Below are 18,270 nucleotides of genomic sequence, written 5' to 3' on the forward strand. Positions count from 1 at the left end.
ACGGCTCCCTCACTCCGGCAACGGAGACAACAACAAAATAGATCCCTAAAAGTAAAAATAGATCCCATTGTGCACAATTCCTTGAGCAAGCACCTATTGTATTGCTTACAATACCGATTTGATTTGTGATATCTCCATACACATCTACGCAGTCTCACCCACACGTTAGCACCGGTCTTTTTTTGCGACACAGACTGATGCAAAGCATTATGTAATTTACTCATTTTTGGCTGAGTGGAAAAAAACTTGAATATGTATCTATACTGGAGGAATCCGATGAGCTATAAAGTTATTTTTTCACAGACGTCCAGTACAGTGTCGAAGAGGAGCGCTGAGGCAGATTCTGATTGTGGAACAGGCTATGTGTGGGGGGACCTGGTCAGGGATCGAACCCAAACTAATGAGACTTGGAAGTCACTGCTCTCCAGCCTTTGATTAAGCTTCGGCCGAAAGTCCCCTCTGACCTTTCCCTGAACCCAGATAAAGGATTCAACTCTCCTCCAACTCTGTATTAGTAATGACGTCAAACAATCATTCCTGCACGCGGCCTGTTCACGCGGTTTTGCAGGCAGGAATTACAACTCCATGTACGGTAATTTCCAAGACATTACAATCCAATAGAATAACCATTTGAGTTGATACATTTTGACCAGTTCAGATATCACAAGGTTAAATGATAATGACCTATCTTAAGTAGATATAGACATAAAAGAGACCGCACAACCTTATATTGAGCCCCACATTGCACCCTCCTGTATTAAGTTATTCCCTGTTGTTTATTTCCTTTGCTTGTTATAAACGCACAACGGCTGTCATCAGAAAATCTGAGACTTTGAATATTTTCTCCACTCATCTCTGGGCCTCCGTTTCTCCAATTAAATGTCCAGGTCACGGCTTTCGGTGTTTGCTGTGAAGCACTTTGGCGAAAGCATCTCATCTTGTCTATCTCCCCTTAAAACACGCGGTTAGTTAGTTAGTTAGTTCCTTTCATCCAGCAGCTTGACAAAGGGATGTAACTTAATGTCGATTGTAGGCGTCCACCAGGGAGGCGGGATAATTAGATCAGCTCATGCGCAGGTGCAAGGAGGATCCCCAGTAATCATGTAACATTGCACCAATGTTAGTCCAATGTTCCATGTTTACTGGGCCAACACACGTTGTCCCAACGTTCCATGTTGACAGGGCTAGTGACATCGCAGCATTGTGAGAGATGGAGGCGGTTTGGGAAGGCGTTCATCCAGCAGTTGAGTGATCGTGGTTGATTGCGCTAACATCCAAACTGCATTCGTATTGTGCAGTATGTTGAAGGAATCTTGAGTGCCCGAAGAAAACCAATGCAGAGGGGAACATCCCTCATCCTCAAGACACACACATTCCATTCACACACGTAAAACATGCATCTTTTTAATATCGTATGATAATACTGTTAAATATGTTTTTCCTTATATTGTAGTTTGTGCATAGATTAATACAAAAACAAAGAGTACAAAAATGTAAGCTATGAATGAGTTAACGAAGCACAAGTTCGTGATTAACAGCTTTGAAAATAAATAGTAAAAATTATATTAGCTCGTTTGGGCACTTAATTGTATCTCTGCACTATAGACTAGAATTGTTTTTTATAAGTCGTGAGATAGAGATTTCATAAGCGTGTTGTTGCGCAGCGCCTATTGGTTTACAACTTGGACACATTTCCGTCTTTTTTTATGGATTGTTCTCATCACTAATAGAAATTCCACAATTTATTTACACAACGCGTGGGATTTCGATGATTGCAGCGGCGTGGCGTGGTTGGCACGGGGCTCTCCTGGTGTTGACAGGGAATGTTAAATGTCCCCCTTCTTCATAACGGTGACCACCCATCAACTCAAAACACTCGAGAAAACCCGGTTTAATCACAATGCAATCCAGTGGTTATTCACCTTCACTGCAGCCTTGCACCCCTTTGGTTCTGAATCGTGAAAAAAACAACATGGATAATGTTAATAAACACATAGGGTTTGATGAAACAAATGAGTTGTACTTACGTGCCCGTCCTTAATTTGTGCTTTCGATTACTAACCTTCTAAAAAAATTCTGGCCCATGTCTCGCACCCCCCAGGGGCACGGTGCATGCCACCCCAGGTTAAGAAGAAGCTGAAGAACCACCGAATTAATCTGCGTGAATCTATGGGTCTACCTGAGTCTGTGCCAGTCCATCCTTCTTTCTTCTTCGGAAGGCTGACGTCGATGTAAGGCCAACATCTGTAACATTATACTGGTAGGAACCTCCTGGTTACACCAGCCCACAGGGGATTATTGTGTCCGTCGTGCAGGGAGGGGCTGGGTGGGGAGGGTGGGGAGGGGCTGGGTGGGGAGGGTGTGGAGGGGCTGGGTGAGGAGGGTGGGGAGGGGCTGGTGGGGATGGGCTGGGTGGGGCTGGGTGGGGAGGGGCTGGGTGGGAAGGGTGGGTGGGGCTGGGTGGGGAGAGGAGGGTGGGGAGGGTGGGGCTGAGTGGGGGGTGGGGCTGGGTGGGGAGGGGCTGGTCACCCCGTGGTGCCCTTATAAAACTCAACGTTTAACCTACTCACGCCGGCTTGTGCCCGCACTCACAGTCGGCCATATTTGCTGAATACACCACGCCGCCGTTGACCCTGGCCATTGACCGAGTAACCAGACGTTCCTACCAGCTCCCTCCACAGGAATGTGTTCGTTGCACTTCTGCGGTTGAGCCAGATAATGTTGGCGGCTAAGAGGACAGCGCAGTGGGTGAATCTCCGTGGTTGTGATGCCTCCTCCATCGTGACGGTGTTCGTGAATCGGGTCCCATTGCATCCTCGTTCTGCGTTCCACGGTCCATTCTGCGCGGTGGCCAGTTTCCTCACGACTGAGTTTATTGTTCATTGTTATTATACATCATCATCAGAAACTAGGAGCTGCTAATGCCGCGGATTGTGCGCAGTGGATGCGGTTCGGCGGTCGAGGCCCCCAAGAAGCCCTGGCGGGTGAGAGAGCGATGCCCACGGAGATCTTCTTTGCCGTCTCCACCAGTGGGGGGCTCCCGTGGTGCGATGGATGCAAGTGTGGGGGGCTGAGTGAGCCCCCCACGATTTACCGCTCGCCTGGACCGGCCTCGGGGCGGCAGCTGTACCGCCTGTTCACTCGACATGCATCCGTCACTACTACTGCTGCTATTGTTTTCAAGGCATGTTATTGTTTTTTTGTAATGTAGACAATGTAAATAACATTTTCGTTGCCTTTTTTTGACGTGACGGGACCGCTCAGACAAAATCCGAGGCGAGCGAGCGCCCCCTCGTTGGCGCTTAAGGCTCCGGGCCCCCCGCATAAATGTCTAACCTTTTATCCTTCCTCCAATCGCCAAAAACATCTCGGATACGCGACTGTTCGATGGGTAAAGTGGCCGACAGCGGTTTAAATCGGCTGCGGAGAACATCGTTCGATCAAACGAGATCGACGAAGGGGGCGCTGGGCAGCAGCGCCTATATAAGGAAACCTGCGCCGTGGCGTTAACGTGTAGCCCCAGTGGCCTAATGGATAAGGCACTGGCCTCCTAAGCCAGGGATTGTGGGTTCGAGTCCCATCTGGGGTGTGCGGATTTTAATTTTATTAACGGCGCATGTTGGTACTGCTCGCGTGAATTACACGTGGCGATGATGAGTCGAAAGTACGCCTCGGATTATTTATTTCGTGCGGAGAGAACTGCCGTTGGGGTTTTTTTTTAAAGAGACAGGCCGTGGACAAAAATCTTATGATTTGTAAACGTGCAGTGCTGCCCCCTAATGGCCAAGGTGGCCACGTTACGTTTGGGCAGTCGTGGGTGAATCAAAACGACGACCAATTTTTTGTTACACTCTACATAATGTATATATTGCCCTTAATCATTGGCACAAGCCAAGAAAAATATTAAGGTCCCAAGAGGCTCAAGTTGCCCCGGATTTCTTTGTGTAAATCATCTCACTTGATCTCACTAAATTTTAAAAATACAGTGGCGTCGTTGGCAAGAAGAGTTGGGACATTTGCATGCCGGCGTTATGGTCCACAGTTGACAAATTACGGTATTACAGAACCCCAAAATGACTCAGTTGGAAAACACATCGCAATTATCGCCCCCATACTGCGAAAGTTGGCAGGAACTTCCTGGAAAAAGAGCCGTGAGACTCAAATAATTTTTTTGTAAAAAAAGTTTGACAATAACTAAACACAACTATCTCTATATTTGTGTACATTATCCGATTTCACTCCATCGACACCTCTGATCCAGATCTTTTCTGTGATCCCTTTTCTTAAATATATAAATTTAAAAAGGTCCTCGGAAAAATCTTCTGTGGGCCTCCAATGGGTTGCCAACACCTCTACCCTTCAGAAATTGAACATGCGACATAAGGCACTTTGTCATATCATCAGCCAGTCGATCCACTGCTGGATGAAGGCCTCCCCCAACTCACAACCATCCCTCACGATCCTGCGATCCAACCATCCATCGAGCTGATGTCAACCCTACACGATAATTTCATGAATATAAGCATGGACCCGTCATTGGCATTTCATATTTGCGACATACATATTTTATGTGTACGCTTGAACTCGTATCTTCGCAGGCGTATATATTTTAAAATTATTATCTTGTTCTGCTGTGCTTGGGGAGCGTAAACAATTGCGATCTATTAAACAGAAATCACGACGCAGTTAGAATATTAACAAAAGACAACACAGCATCATTGACGTAACAGTCCCATCTTATCAATATGTGTGTGTATTAATATTGCATTTCAATACATGTTGGGGGTAAAATTATTAACGGGCACTAAAATGTACCGAAACTGTTGTTCCGCTTTCCAATTCACGCGTAGATTATAGTGCATATGCAAGGTACTAGAGAGTATTAAACGCCTTAAAAATACAGCACTTAAGTCGCTTGGCAGAGCGAAATGCAAATAGGAGCCGGCAAACACCGCAATTGAGCATTTAGCAGATGCTCATTGAGGAAGTGAGTCTCAGACAGAAACCAACCGGCAGAACCAACCAAGAATCCACCGTTAGATGAACACCGCATCGGCCAAAGGGGTTGTTTGACCATACTTCACCACTCTGGCCAATGCGGGCTGAGAAAAGGGGCATAGATACAACATGACGAGACAGGGCGGGGTTGCGCTCAAGACCGGTTCAGATGACACTCGCCACTGATGGTAGGGAATTGAACTCGGGTGTCCGGTTCGCAGTTCGGTGAGTACGCTAATAACGCTACCGCCCCACACCGCACGAAAAGATTAATTTAACAGTACTGGACAGTATGGGAGTGTTTTGCCAATTCTTACATGGTGTGCGGTATGTGGGAATTAACTTGTGCCTCTTTGTACTTCAACAAATGTTTGCACCCATGCTAAACGTTTCGCCGAATAATTGTATTTAACAGCTCCCTGTTAAGACTGGAGTTGGTGGCACGCGACTTAGTAACCGCAGTCACAGCGCGAAGTATACTGGATGTGGTGTGCAAGGTACATACATATATTTTTTATACCAGGTCGCAGCACTGGGAAAATGCGGCTGAAATGAATCCACGGTGGCACAAGTGTGCATCACAACAAATGCACTCACCTAAAACATGCTAGGCCTTGTCGAAGGCATATGAATGGGCTTTCACCTGATTTAAGTGAAGGGTTTGCTATAACATATGTAATCAACTAGTACGGTTTTTCAAAGTACGCAAAACTTGTTTACGTTGTGTTTTCCGCTGATTGGCGTTAACAGGATTAATACTCTACTTGTGCAACTGGGCCTCATTGAATGGTTGAAGGTGCTTGGCACCCAACACCAGAATTCTTTCAAACACAACTCTAATTACTTGACGTTATACAGGCTAGGTAGTTCCACCATTGGAACCTCATTTGCCAGTAAACAATATAATTGTTTTTTTACCCTTTTATCTGGCAACAAAACTGACACCTTTTTTTACAAGGAGTCATGTTTGCATAGACCACAATACCTGCAGTCATAATGCAAACAAAAAACATAACTCTGATAAGGACAGTGCATACATTATCAGAGTTATGTTTTTTGTTTGCATTATGACTGCAGGTATTGTGGTCTATGCAAACATGACTCCTTGTAAAAAAAGGTGTCAGTTTTGTTGCCAGATAAAAGGGTAAAAAAACAATTATCAGGCTAGGTAGTTGTTGCTTTGTCTGAATGACAAACACTATTGCCCTAATGGGGCCTTGCGGACGCGACTCCACTTGTTATCCTGCTTGCACACTCAAAGGTGCGGCCCTTGCAGCGTTATGCTCACGCCACTGGTGGCGGAAGCGCCTCCACGAGAGGAAGCCACCCAGAGCCCATTCATAGGATGGGAATTCTGGCCGAATCTTGTTCACTCAACCCTGCACAAATCTAACTCGGAATCACTTACACGTAGCTGGTGGCATTCATATCAGCTATAAGGCAACAATTACCAAAACGGATTGTATCGTGGGGTGATTGCACCGTCTTGGTTGGAGAACCAAAGGTTTCCACCCACCATAAATCACGTAACATTAGATTAAAACAGCATATATGTTCCTGCATATCAAACTAGTCAGCTTTAATGTGATTTAGCACAAAATAAATGTTGGTACATGAGTCGATCTCCGAAATATATATGAAAACGTGTTGTCATTCATCCACAACACATTTCCAATCGGTTAAATTATTAAATATAAAAAATATATAAGGGTGTTTTTACAATGTTCAAATTCATCTTGAATAATGTTGGACTAAATGTATGATCACAAAATTAGTTTTTGTCTCGGAATGTTCCAAAAGTATGACGTCACAGGGAATGTTCACTTCATGATGTCGTCCATGCTTTTGACAGTGTCAGATGGCATCAGGTGACATTACTTGTTAGCACGACGCGTGACATTACATAGATTTAGCCGAAAAAACCGAACCGAAAATTGTCGTTAAAAATAAAAAATACATTTTATAATCATCCGGACACTCATCCCGAATACAATACTAGCAGAAACAAAACAAAAGCTGTGATTACAATAATTAAAACGCAGGCATAAAGACAACCGATATTTAGCACTATCCACCCCCCCCCCCCCCCGTAGAAGAAGAGCGCGCAGGTGCGTTTATTCAAAGAGTTTATTCGGCAAAGTAACACGTTCAGAGGTTAAGATGTGCACAGCCTGTTATAAAGCACCACGTACGAATCGAGACCTGCACGCTCAGCTCACACGTCGGGTTCCCCTGTACAAACGATATTCTTCCAAAAACTGCGACGTCAGAATTTTACCTACGGCAAACTCATACTGGAGACTAAATCACGTGGGCGAAAGAACATCACCGTATAATTATACAAATCACAAAGCGGCAAAATTTTAGTGAAAATTAACTGTTGGCGAATTTCAGTTTCGAAGCTTCGAATTCACGGTGGATATTTTAACACCGACATTTCGCTTCGGATAACTCGGGGGTCCGGAGCCACGTGCAGCTCTTTAAGGAACTGCTTCATTACGTCAAGGACCATTCACGTACATTTCGACTCTTGAAATAGATATTTTTTTGCACCGAAAAAAATGGTCGTTATTCTGATTCTTGACCCCAGTCAACTAATGGTCATTTTCTATCTGTATCACACATCACCCAGGTTGTAGACAATGTTTATTAACTCAATTCATCACTGCTCTGCGTTAAAAATAAGGGGTTCAGAAAGTGTTCCACTTGTCCCATAATTGCGTGGCATTTCATATTTTTGTCCAAATAAAATATCACAAAATTTACATTCAAGGAAAATATTACCTCCAAATTGAAAGGATAACATTAACTGTGTTGGTATTGCTGCCGTGTCAGGCGTTATACCTATTACAAACATTAAATACGTGCAGTGTTTCATTTTAACCTCAGTGAAACAGGTTTAAAAGTATAATTACAATGAAATCAGATCACGGTGAAATATAGTAAAATGCATATTCAAACAAATGTCCCATTCAGATTCCCTTTAAGTGGGCTTCAACTGCTATCATTGCATATTGCCTGTGTTGGTACCTCAGAAAAATTAGCATATTAATTTCGATGATCCCCTTCCTGCTAGAATTAATCAGATATTTTTCCAAATGGAATAAAAAGACCCATTTACAAATGACAGTAATAAAATCATGCACATGTTTACGGCCAGCTACACCAGCTTTTTTCATTTTGGCCAGAATGCAGCCATTGTTTTATGGTGTAACAAAAGGTACTAAAATAAATTGCGCGATGATGATGGAGTGCCACTCAGCGGAAAACTAATTTACCAATAGTGCACACTAATAGCACTATTCCTTGACTTTCAAGTCATTTGCAGTGAAACCATTGTGAAAAGGCCTGTTTTTTTGAGTCACCAGACAAGGCAAAAAAAAAGCGTTTGTTCGTTGCAAGTATTTATCTTATTGATAGCTTGTAGATGCATACATCACCTGTATCCTAGTTTGTCCAGCATATACTTGAAGCGTCGTTCATACTGTACTGTTAAGCTAAAGCACATCATGATAGCAATTACACTTTCATGTTGTAACGTCAATGCAATGCTCGACTCTAACTTTAGAGCGTTTGTTTTCCTCTCTTAGCAAAGCTTTACATTTATTCGTGTTGGATAACCCGGCAGACAAAGCTGATGTACGTGTCTACGGAAACCATTCGCGGTTGGCTTGCATCTTCCTTAAACAAGCCATGTCAGGGGCTGTTGCTGTATTTAATAGCAAATTAATATTTTACAGCAGGAACAAAAATAAATGGCACTTTTCCCTGCTGACACAGGGTGCTCCTGCTGTGAAGTTCAGAAATTCCTGCAGATCTGAGACGGCCCCACTGAAGCGTATCAAAAAGCACAAGTTAAAAGCCCACACAAACTTTCCTCATATAGAGATACGTTCTCTAACTATACATCGGTGTACATAATTCAGGTCTGTTTATTCGATGGCCCTTAACCCGAATTAATGGAAAAACACGACATTAAGTAAACAATTCAAGATAGTTTCTGCATTTTTTTCCAGCAGATGCCATCCACAAATGTACAACGAGTTGATATTTTTATACTGTTTACCTGTACACAACAATAACCAGAAAACATAGCCATGGCTTAACAGAACAAGATGCACACCCATGCCTATTGGGTCTGTTCAGCCAAGGTGGTGACACGAAGGGACTAACTTTGAACGTTAACATTCAATTCAAGAGCATGTTTAAGAACCCACAAATGTAATTTACTAAGTAGTGTCACCTTGACAATGCAACATTTGGCCGCTCTCCAGAGAACAAGAATGATTTTTGGAACAATTATATGCTGCACTAAATCTGGTGGACATTGTTACCCTTCACTGTCCACCCAACTCTGACCATCATTGTTAAAAAGGGAATATTTATACGAGTAATAAAAGTCGTTGCAGCACCTTGCAGCAAATATCTTACCAACAGAGAATAGAGGCATCCTTTAATTTTGGGCTTTTCTGAAAAGCAGTGGTTCTCGTGGCAATTTAAACCGACAGGCAACTTAAAAAGTAAAACGCAGATCTTTCAGCTGAACTGCACTCCAAGTGAACTACAAGTGCCGGACCAGATTTTCCAGATTGCACATGACTGGTTGCTCTAAATGTTTTTGCCACCAAGGTTAGCATTGTATTCAATTTCAGCTTTACATTGGCACCTCTGAAAAACACCGGCTGGAACACGCAATCAATTGATATGGTTCAGATGTATTTATTGCCAGGGGATAAATTCACGATATACTTCAAATGGAGCTTCCGCAATGGGAAAACACCACCTGAATATAGACCCAATGAAATTTACAATTTTAATGTGCCGCAGGTACCCATTCTTCTTGCTCAGAACACTAAAAATCAAAACTGACCTAACAAGAATTAAACAAGAACATAGCCTAGATATACTGTTAAGAGCCTGCTTCACTTTTATAAAGCTTCAAGCATAACGCTTTACAACTCAAAAGGAAGCAGTTAACACACTACAGCTTTAAAGATGAAGACATTCTCTATCTAGAGCGCTAACCTACGTCGACCGACCGCCTTCCTTAAGGTAAACACGCCCCTTTACTTCTGCGCGGCGCTGATGAGACAAGTCTGTAATGTGCCCGAGTCTCTTCGAGATTTGCCGTTGTTTTTCTTTTTTGACAAAACTGCTTAAAGGGACCAAATAAAATGCATAGCGAATGCAGGTGAAATCGATCGCCAAGGCACAAGCTCGTCGGCTTGTTTCTTTCTCGCTTTCCAAACGGAGACGACGCTCTTCTTGCCCGGCGCGGTGCAACGTGGGCCCTTTTTACGACGGGGCAAACCTCTTTGCTTGCGCACGGACTCGCTTCTCGTACTCCACCCTGTTTTGACTGGCGAAGAGTACATAAAAAAACCGCCATCAGTGCACAGAAACGTAGCACCTGACGAATACGTCGTATCGGTGAGCCTTGAAACGGCGACGACTCTTAAGTGGGGAGGGATTAAGACAAGGAATTGCATCATCAAGGTGTGGTCATCAGGTGTGGTCATCAGGTGCGGTTACCAGTAAATGGTGTATGCCTCTGCTTGGGCTGGATCCTGGATGTTGGGCTCATTGAGGAGTTCCTGGATTCCTAACAGGATCTGGCAGGAACATGCACATGTCAGATGAGAAACCTCAATAAGTACCAACAAGTCAAATTGGAATGTATTAATTTTTTTTGGACCAGTTGTGAGCATTATATGGCCTCGCAACAGCCTCATGGTTGGAAGACATAAGCAGTTTCCAACACAGAACTGAATACACAGACTGCTTTTATTCAATCCTCAAAAAACACGACTTCACAGCTTTCTAATATGTAAAATGTAAGGTTGCAATTCTATACGGTCATTGCTTATATTAATTGGCAGTGTGCCATACAGACTTTCTTTAGAAGTGTTTGGTTGAAGAATGGTGTGAACTGTTGTGGTGGAAAACTTAGGCCATGGCCCGTCTAAAAAGCTGCGTCAGCTTTCCCCCCACCCCCTCTCTGATGTGTACACATGGGCTCCACTTGCAGCCCAATTTCATCCAAGCGTTATAAAAAATTTAAGCTGGGGAGAGAGCGCACTACCTGCTTGATGGTGATGGCAGGCCTCCAGTCCTTGTCTTCTTCCAGGATGGACAGGCACACGGTACCCGATGGGTACACGTTGGGGTGGAAAAGAGGCGGCTCGAATTTGCCTGCAAAGACGATAACCACGCAGCGAAGCAGCACGATGCACTTATGTACGTAGATTGAAAACTCTTTTTCGACTGAAAACTAATTTCTTTAGAACTACTTTTTGCGTTTAGTTTGTTGTCCTTCCCCCGCACACCTCCGATTAGCACAGTTGGCTACGTACGGTGTGAAACAAGTTCAACATACATACATATAGCGCTTGGGATAGAAACAAAAAACACAAGAAAAATGGGCAGTCATTATCCGAGGTTGTGATTTGTTTAACATACTCTTAGGTTTTTTCGGTAAAGTCACATAGGTAAAAAAGAATAATAAATGAAAATAAATACATTTATGTATTTTCATTTATGATTATTTTATTTTTTATTATTTTTTACCTACGTGACTTTACCGAAAAAACCCAAGAGTATGAATCCTTGCAGTGACGAAATCTTCAAATCTAGAATTTCTTTAACAGTTGATTCTATTTTTTTTAAGCTGTGATGCATTGTAGTGCCTTTAATAGCTGCATGAGTCACATCAACTAAGTTTGTACAACATGCAGGAATAAAATACTCGATTCTCACAAGCAAGATTCAACACATATCCATGAGCTCAAGAATCGATGCATCGTTACAGGCCTAGGGCAGTGAGACATTCCTTAACGGTAGCACTTGACCATTGTAATGGCATGCATATTGAGCCCTTAACGATAAGCATGGGTAAGATATAGGAGTGGATGTTTACACTGCATATAACATTTACCCTGTGTGGTGTATTGAATGTCTGAGCACGTGCCATACATTTGTTTACATAGGGGGAAATGGGGCACTAATTAAATTACTGTACATGTGCACCCCTAAGGAGTGACCCACGCCAAGACACTTTGGCAAGGCACAATGGCAACGGTAAATAGAATTGTGACAAAAATACGTCGTGGGTGCAAAAACGTAGGATCGATAACGCTTCCACTAATGGCACTCGGAATGCAGTCGTCCATGCCAACCTTAAAAATATATTCTATCGGTGCCTCAGAACACAGGTAGTTGTTGCTGTTGTTGTAAAACACCATACAAAATGAATGCCTTTCTTCTAGGAAAACGCAGACTGCGACGGTGACCATCAACCACACACATACTGCACCTAATGTGCACCACTTAGAAATCCTCTGCCAAGAAAGTTTTTTTTATTTCAATAATGCGAAATTAAACAATAGAGTTGAAACAGCTTTTCAACTCTATTGATCTGCTCGGTTTGTTTCTTTAAAGGAAGACAAGAGCTAAAAAGCAGCTTCGAGCACGTGAATAGATTCCCAAGCCAAGGCACCGAATCACAAAGGCCAGTGGACAAGACATGCAACGGCAGGCGCTCACATTTGGGAGGCGAGGAAGGGTAGTCGTCTTTGAAGAGCATTCGCAGTTTGTACAGTCCGCCTTCCCATGGGGTCTGCAGAGTGGAAACACATTAAAACAAACATTCCAAGCGGAGCTTTCGCCCTCTAAATATCGGCCTGGGAAAGGACGTGGGAAGCGCGCGGAGAAATCGCGATAATAAACGCTCTGCGGTGCCGAGAGAAAGGGCATGTCGCGTTCTTGCAGGGATTTTGGCAAGAACCCTCGCACCGCATGTGCAACAATTACCGTGCAGAGGACGAGCAAAAATCAAACGGGCTGCCCCCCATTCAGGGTAGGTTCTCTGGTACATGTAGCGTTAACATGTGTTGCGCTGGCTGCGTTCGCAAAGCGCTCAATCGGAGACGATACGGTGTAAATTGTGCGCCATTGGAAGTTAAGTGCGTCGCAACGTGTGTGTCTAAGTGAAAAATAATTGTGTTTTGGCGTGATTTAAAGTTCGCCTAAAAGAGCAATCAAATATTAAACACTCTGCTGCTTCAGACCGAGGCCGAAAGTGCTTTACGGCAGCAGTGGTGACAGTTCCAGTTGATGAGCTGGGAGAAACTAACTGCAGGTGGTGTGTGGTGAATGGCTTGTCTGACAGACTGCAGGAGGGAAAATACACTCACAGCTTTCTTCCCAGGGATAGCACACTCCCAGTTCATGAGGTTGAGTGTCCCATCAGGGTTTTTTGTAGGAACCGCAACAAAACCCTGTCAAGAAGAAAATAAACAGACGCGATGTTCAAATTAATTGGGAAAGTGCTCAATTCTTCGACCAAGTATATTACATGCTTACATTATGTGCATAGTAGAATGTAATGCATAATTGGTTTGCCATACAATCTCAATGAATATATGGGAAAAATATAACCTCTGCACCTTTGAAAATCCCAGGTTGTTTAAACAGACTGCTATTAGTTTGGGAGTAATGATGTGATATTTTTGTTTCCGTTAAGCCACTTATCCTTAACATATGACCTCAATTACGCATGTCTGCATGTCGCATCTGCTCTGCTAACGCAAGTTAAAATTTGATTGAATAAATGAGGTGCCAGACGCTCCGGGCTACATTTGAAACGAAGCGATCATGCACATCAAATGTACCCAAATTGTAATATAACATATTAACACAGGCATGTAAAACACTGACAAAATGTGTCTTTATTTCAAAATGGATAATTACAAACATGGATTTAATATTTTTTCCTGAAATAATAAATCAGACAGCTTGTCTGAGCAAATTACAGCACTGGGAATCTTCAACGATGATGCATAAAAACCACCTGGGGTCCAACGCACAAGTAATTTAGTACTCAACTCCATTTCATTGTGGAAAACATCTTTAAATAATGTGTAAGCTCACTAATGCATTTAAAAGAATGCTAACTTTTTCCCATGCAAAAGGAAACTCCCAACACATTCGACTTGTAAATTGCTTTCCATGCAAGTACTCCACCATATCAAAGTTCTGATCAACCCAAAAAGTGGCTTCTGCAAATGCAAAACAAACACCATAACAGAAAAGACACCAAACTATGAGAACTGTGATGAAAATTCGTCCCTTGAGGCTGTTAAATTTAGAAAGAAAATCAGGAAAGTGTTGCACACAACGCACCACGTTAAAATATAAAAACAAAATTACTTACGTACGGATGGTCTTTTCTCCACGCTTTACGTTCCTGGGCCAATCTGCTCAATGCTATTCCAGACATTGTTTTACGTATGTCAGAACTGTGAATGTAGAAGGGGGTTTCATTAACATGCGTTTTTGCATACAAAAAAAAATCTGAATTCCTATTTCTCTAAATAATAAACCATGGATGTATGAAAAAGCTCAAGATGTTAGGGATGGGGCTGGCTCCACTCTGTGCCAGCCACTCTGTGCCAGCCAGTTATACAATCTGTTGCCAGCAGCACTCCCTTGATTACATTGATCAATCAGGAGCGGTTACATGGCCCACCAGTAGGATAGCACGTTTCCCACTTGTTGCAGAGGGTTTTCAGTTTGCATCTGGCAGGCTACCCTGGTTATTGCCCCAGGTTGGTTTCAAATCATGCAATATGCACCTGTCTGCCTCAGGGTGGGTATCAAAGATCCTGGAAATGTTATTTAAAAACAATAGGTCCTCTCGTCTGCGAAATCATTTTTTTTACTTAATTGGGATTATACAAAGCAACATCGATCCCTCCTGGGAGACTGCTGCAGACTATGTCTGTGAAACATAGCACCTTTGTGATAGCCTGGTGCGCTATAAGAATGACGGGAATCCCGAATGTACTCATTATTATATATGGCAACATTGTAGTGTTCGTAAATAATCTATTAATACTGTCATAATAGTCATTTAAGCTGCCAATCCACTGCTGGATAGAAGACTTCCCACGGTGTGTCGGTCATGGGGGTTGTTTGGCCATACGTTACCACACTGTTCAGTGCGGATTGGTGAAGTGGAAGGTGGGGGGGGGGGATCAGGACCGGTTCAGGTATCACTTGCCATTAATATTGGCCATCGCCAGGAATCAAACTCAGGTGGCCAAGTTTGGAGCAGTGCTCTCCCCAGACATGCAGTGATGGCTTGTAAACATGGTTCAACTTTATAGTAAAAGTTCCAGGAATTTACAACAATGCAGCTGTCCAGACCTAGAACAGCACTAACGATGAAGATACACGCACTTGATACGCCAGGCAAGTGTACCATTATAAAATAATGCATTAAAAAACATATCAGGGACAAACCCGAGGCGAATAATCACCACATGCCAAAAGGTTTCAACCAATGAGTATTAGATTGCAGTTGTCAACCATAAGCGACATAAACATGCATTGCTATTGATTGGTCGCTAATTACCTCATGTTCTGTTACGCGTCTTTTGCCACCATATATGTTGGTGGGAAGCTCATGGTAAAAACACAAAAAATAATAGTACTTAACGTGCACGTGTGGAGATTGTCATGCATGTTAACGTCAACCAAAAATTACTTCGGTACAAATGCCATAAACACCAAAAAGATGTGCACACTTTGCACTTTCCAGCTAAACAAACACTGGCTTAAGCATGTAACGAAACATAACGTTAGCTGTGCATGTCAGACAGCCTGTCAAACAGCCGTCAGCTGATGTAAAGAAAGCGGTGCTTGACATTTCTAAGACACATTCAGAGGGTGGATTTACTGCAGCTGGATAATCTCTTGTAAAATTAGCAGAAATCACTCATGGTAAACTTCACATAGAGGAACATTTCCGATTCGACCGCACACTTCATCTGAGCATACACTTAATATTGCAAGTGGCATATGCACAAAACGCAAGTGATTGTAGCAATGTGCTATCCCCCCCCATTTAATATCCCCTTACAGAATAGTTCATCATTTGTGAGTAAATAATCCCCTCCCCTACTAAGTTATCTATTAATAAAACAACACTTGAGGGTTGTACACTAATTATTTTAAAATTATTTTTAACACGGGTTTTACATAAACTTTTTTTCAATTGAGTTAGTTGCATTACATCAGTTTATTTTCCTTCATCTACAAAATAAGCCCAGAACAATGTATTGATGTTAATCGATTGTTTCCAGCACTTGTGAAGGACGCTACAGCTGCTAAGGTATTTGACACTTAAAGACAGTTTTTAAGTGGTGCACTTAAGCAGTCGCTTCTAAAGAGATATAATTTATAGGATTTCTTGGGAGAACGTGGGATTAATTGGTGTTGAGATGTCTCAGAAGGTTATGGGATTTTTGGATGGTAGAACTTCTTTGCAGATGGTATTTCTTTGGAGAAGGCACCTCAGATGGGGTATCTTTGGATATGGGATATCTTGGTGATGCAATGTCTGAGATATTTTTTGGGGTTATGTAATGTCTCATGTAATGGGATTTATTAGTTGGGACTTCTAAGGAAGAATCAAATATGTTTTTTGGTGATTTAATGTTTCACGAAGGGATGGGCTTTCTTGGGATATGAAAATGCTAGGGGGATGGGATTTCTTGGGATAGTATATCTAAAGAAGCAATATGACTTTAAGTGGATGTGATCTCTGAGGAGGGGGTGTGATTTAGTTAGAAGATTTCTTAGGATGTGATGGCGATTCTCAGGATGAGACGCTCTCAGGAATGAGATTTCTAAGAAAGAGATACTTCTTCGGAGGGGGTATATTACCTCTGATGGGAACGGTAGATCTAGATGTTGGACTGGTGTTATAATTGATCTGGTTATATCAATTATCTCTGGGTGTTCACGGTTTAACGCGAGCGGTCGTTATGGAGGGCCGAAGCCACACGTGTTGCCGGCTGTGCACAACCGAAACCATCACAACCATCACCACCGCCTATTACAGCCACCACACACACACACACAACCCAGCTCGCGTGGGCACAACATCAATTACGCATCGTTTAAAGCAATCGAGCCCAACACAGGAACGGCACACGTTCAGCACGTCCCAATAACCAAGAAATATGTCTAAGCTCGCACGGGGCCTAGTCAAGACACGGGCTCGACTCGGACCACGGCCGCCGCTTTTAGCGCGGCATGGAACTAAAACACACACTTACTCGACACGTTACTTCCACAACACGACGACAAACAAGGGCCACCCCTGAGATGACGACAACAACTTCTTTTCAGATCCGAGCGAGCAATTGGCGCGGCGTTTCAGGCGACGGCGCCTCCTGAAGGCCTCGGCAGCTTCTCCCGCCCCGCGCGTCACCAGAGGCCGCGAGGCCCCAACCGCACTCACCAGGCTCACGGCGACGGCGGGGTAGCAAGATGAAGCGGTTACAATCACCGTGGTGGTGGTGGCGATGGCATTCGCCTTGATTAAATTATTTAGTTTTTAAAGAGAGAGTGGTGGTGGGGGTGGGGAAAAAGCGCGCGGGTTCCCGCCCTGAGGAAGATGGCGGCGGCGTCGCGAGACGGCCCAGGCCCCCACCTCGCGACCCTCGACCCCTGACCTATGACTCACCCCCACCCACCCCCCACTCTCTTTCATTCCATCGAAACTCATTCGTTTTCACTCAGTCATTTAATAATTCCTCGAACCTCTGTGCTTTTATTCGCTCATCGATTCCCTTATTGACTCCCACCCCCCCTCTCTTTAATTCCATCGAAACTCATTCGTTTTAACTCATTCAATCAATCATTCCTCGAACCTCTCAATGCTTTTATTCGCTCATCGATTCCCTTGACCCCCACCCCCCCTCTCTTTCATTCCATCGTAACTCATTCATTCAATCATTCCTCTTTCTCGAACCTGTGCTTTTATTCGCTCGATTCCCTTATTGACCCCCCTCTTTCATTCCATCGTAACTCATTCGTTCTCTCATTAATTTAATGAATCATTCCTCTTCCTCGAACCTCTGTGCTTTTATTCGCTCGATTCCCTTATTGACTCCCTCCCCCATCTCTCATTCCATCGTAACTCATTCGTTTTCACTCATTCAATCGTTCCTCTCGCTGGAACCTCTCACACCTTTCATTTGCTCATCGATTCCGTCATTGAATCTCACCACCAACCCCTCTCATTCAATCGTAACGCATTCGTTATCACTCTCATTCATTTAATCAATCATTCCTCTTACTCAACCCTCTCAATACTTTTATTCGCTCATAGCTTCCCTCATTCACTCCCCCCCACCCTCATTCAATCGTAACTCATTCGTTTTCACTCAATCATTCCTCTTGCTGGAACCTCTCAAATCTTTC

At 43.4% G+C, this 18,270-nt stretch overlaps 1 protein-coding gene and 1 non-coding gene across 3 annotated transcripts; one reads left to right on the forward strand and one right to left on the reverse strand.

The window, feature by feature from the left end:
* The first annotated feature begins 3,516 nt into the window (after window positions 1-3,516).
* On the forward strand, window positions 3,517-3,589 carry TRNAR-CCU (transfer RNA arginine (anticodon CCU)). The gene has a single exon. It is a non-coding gene; the product is annotated as a tRNA-Arg (tRNA).
* A 3,522-nt stretch (window positions 3,590-7,111) lies between these two features.
* On the reverse strand, window positions 7,112-17,509 carry LOC144726448 (SUMO-conjugating enzyme UBC9). 2 transcript variants are annotated; one of them, XM_078605173.1, is made up of 7 exons: window positions 17,306-17,509; window positions 14,210-14,294; window positions 13,191-13,274; window positions 12,541-12,613; window positions 11,081-11,190; window positions 10,531-10,610; window positions 7,112-10,357 (listed from the first exon to the last, which is right to left on the reverse strand). In XM_078605173.1, the coding sequence occupies exons 2-7, from the start codon at window positions 14,273-14,275 to the stop codon at window positions 10,294-10,296; spliced, it is 477 nt and encodes a 158-aa protein (XP_078461299.1). In that variant the 5' UTR covers window positions 14,276-14,294; window positions 17,306-17,509; the 3' UTR covers window positions 7,112-10,293. The 2 variants fall into 2 exon arrangements, with proteins under 2 accessions (XP_078461299.1, XP_078461300.1); XM_078605174.1 differs by lacking the exon at window positions 17,306-17,509 and adding an exon at window positions 17,121-17,260.
* Between the last annotated feature and the right edge of the window lie 761 nt (window positions 17,510-18,270).

The sequence above is a fragment of the Lampetra planeri genome, chromosome 23 (genome assembly GCF_965212315.1).
Source record: "Lampetra planeri chromosome 23, kcLamPlan1.2.h2, whole genome shotgun sequence".
Lineage (NCBI taxonomy): Eukaryota > Metazoa > Chordata > Hyperoartia > Petromyzontiformes > Petromyzontidae > Lampetra > Lampetra planeri.

Bases quoted from the DNA above. Each gene is read 5' to 3' on its own strand.
- LOC144726448 (XM_078605173.1), bottom strand. From the start codon at position 14,275: ATGTCTGGAATAGCATTGAGCAGATTGGCCCAGGAACGTAAAGCGTGG. The intron at 13,275-14,209 runs GTAAGTAATTTT...TCTTCTTGACAG, and splicing joins GGAGAAAAGACCATCCGTAC to GGTTTTGTTGCGGTTCCTAC. The intron at 11,191-12,540 runs GTGAGCGCCTGC...TCGTCTTTGCAG, and splicing joins CCCTTCCTCGCCTCCCAAAT to GCAAATTCGAGCCGCCTCTT.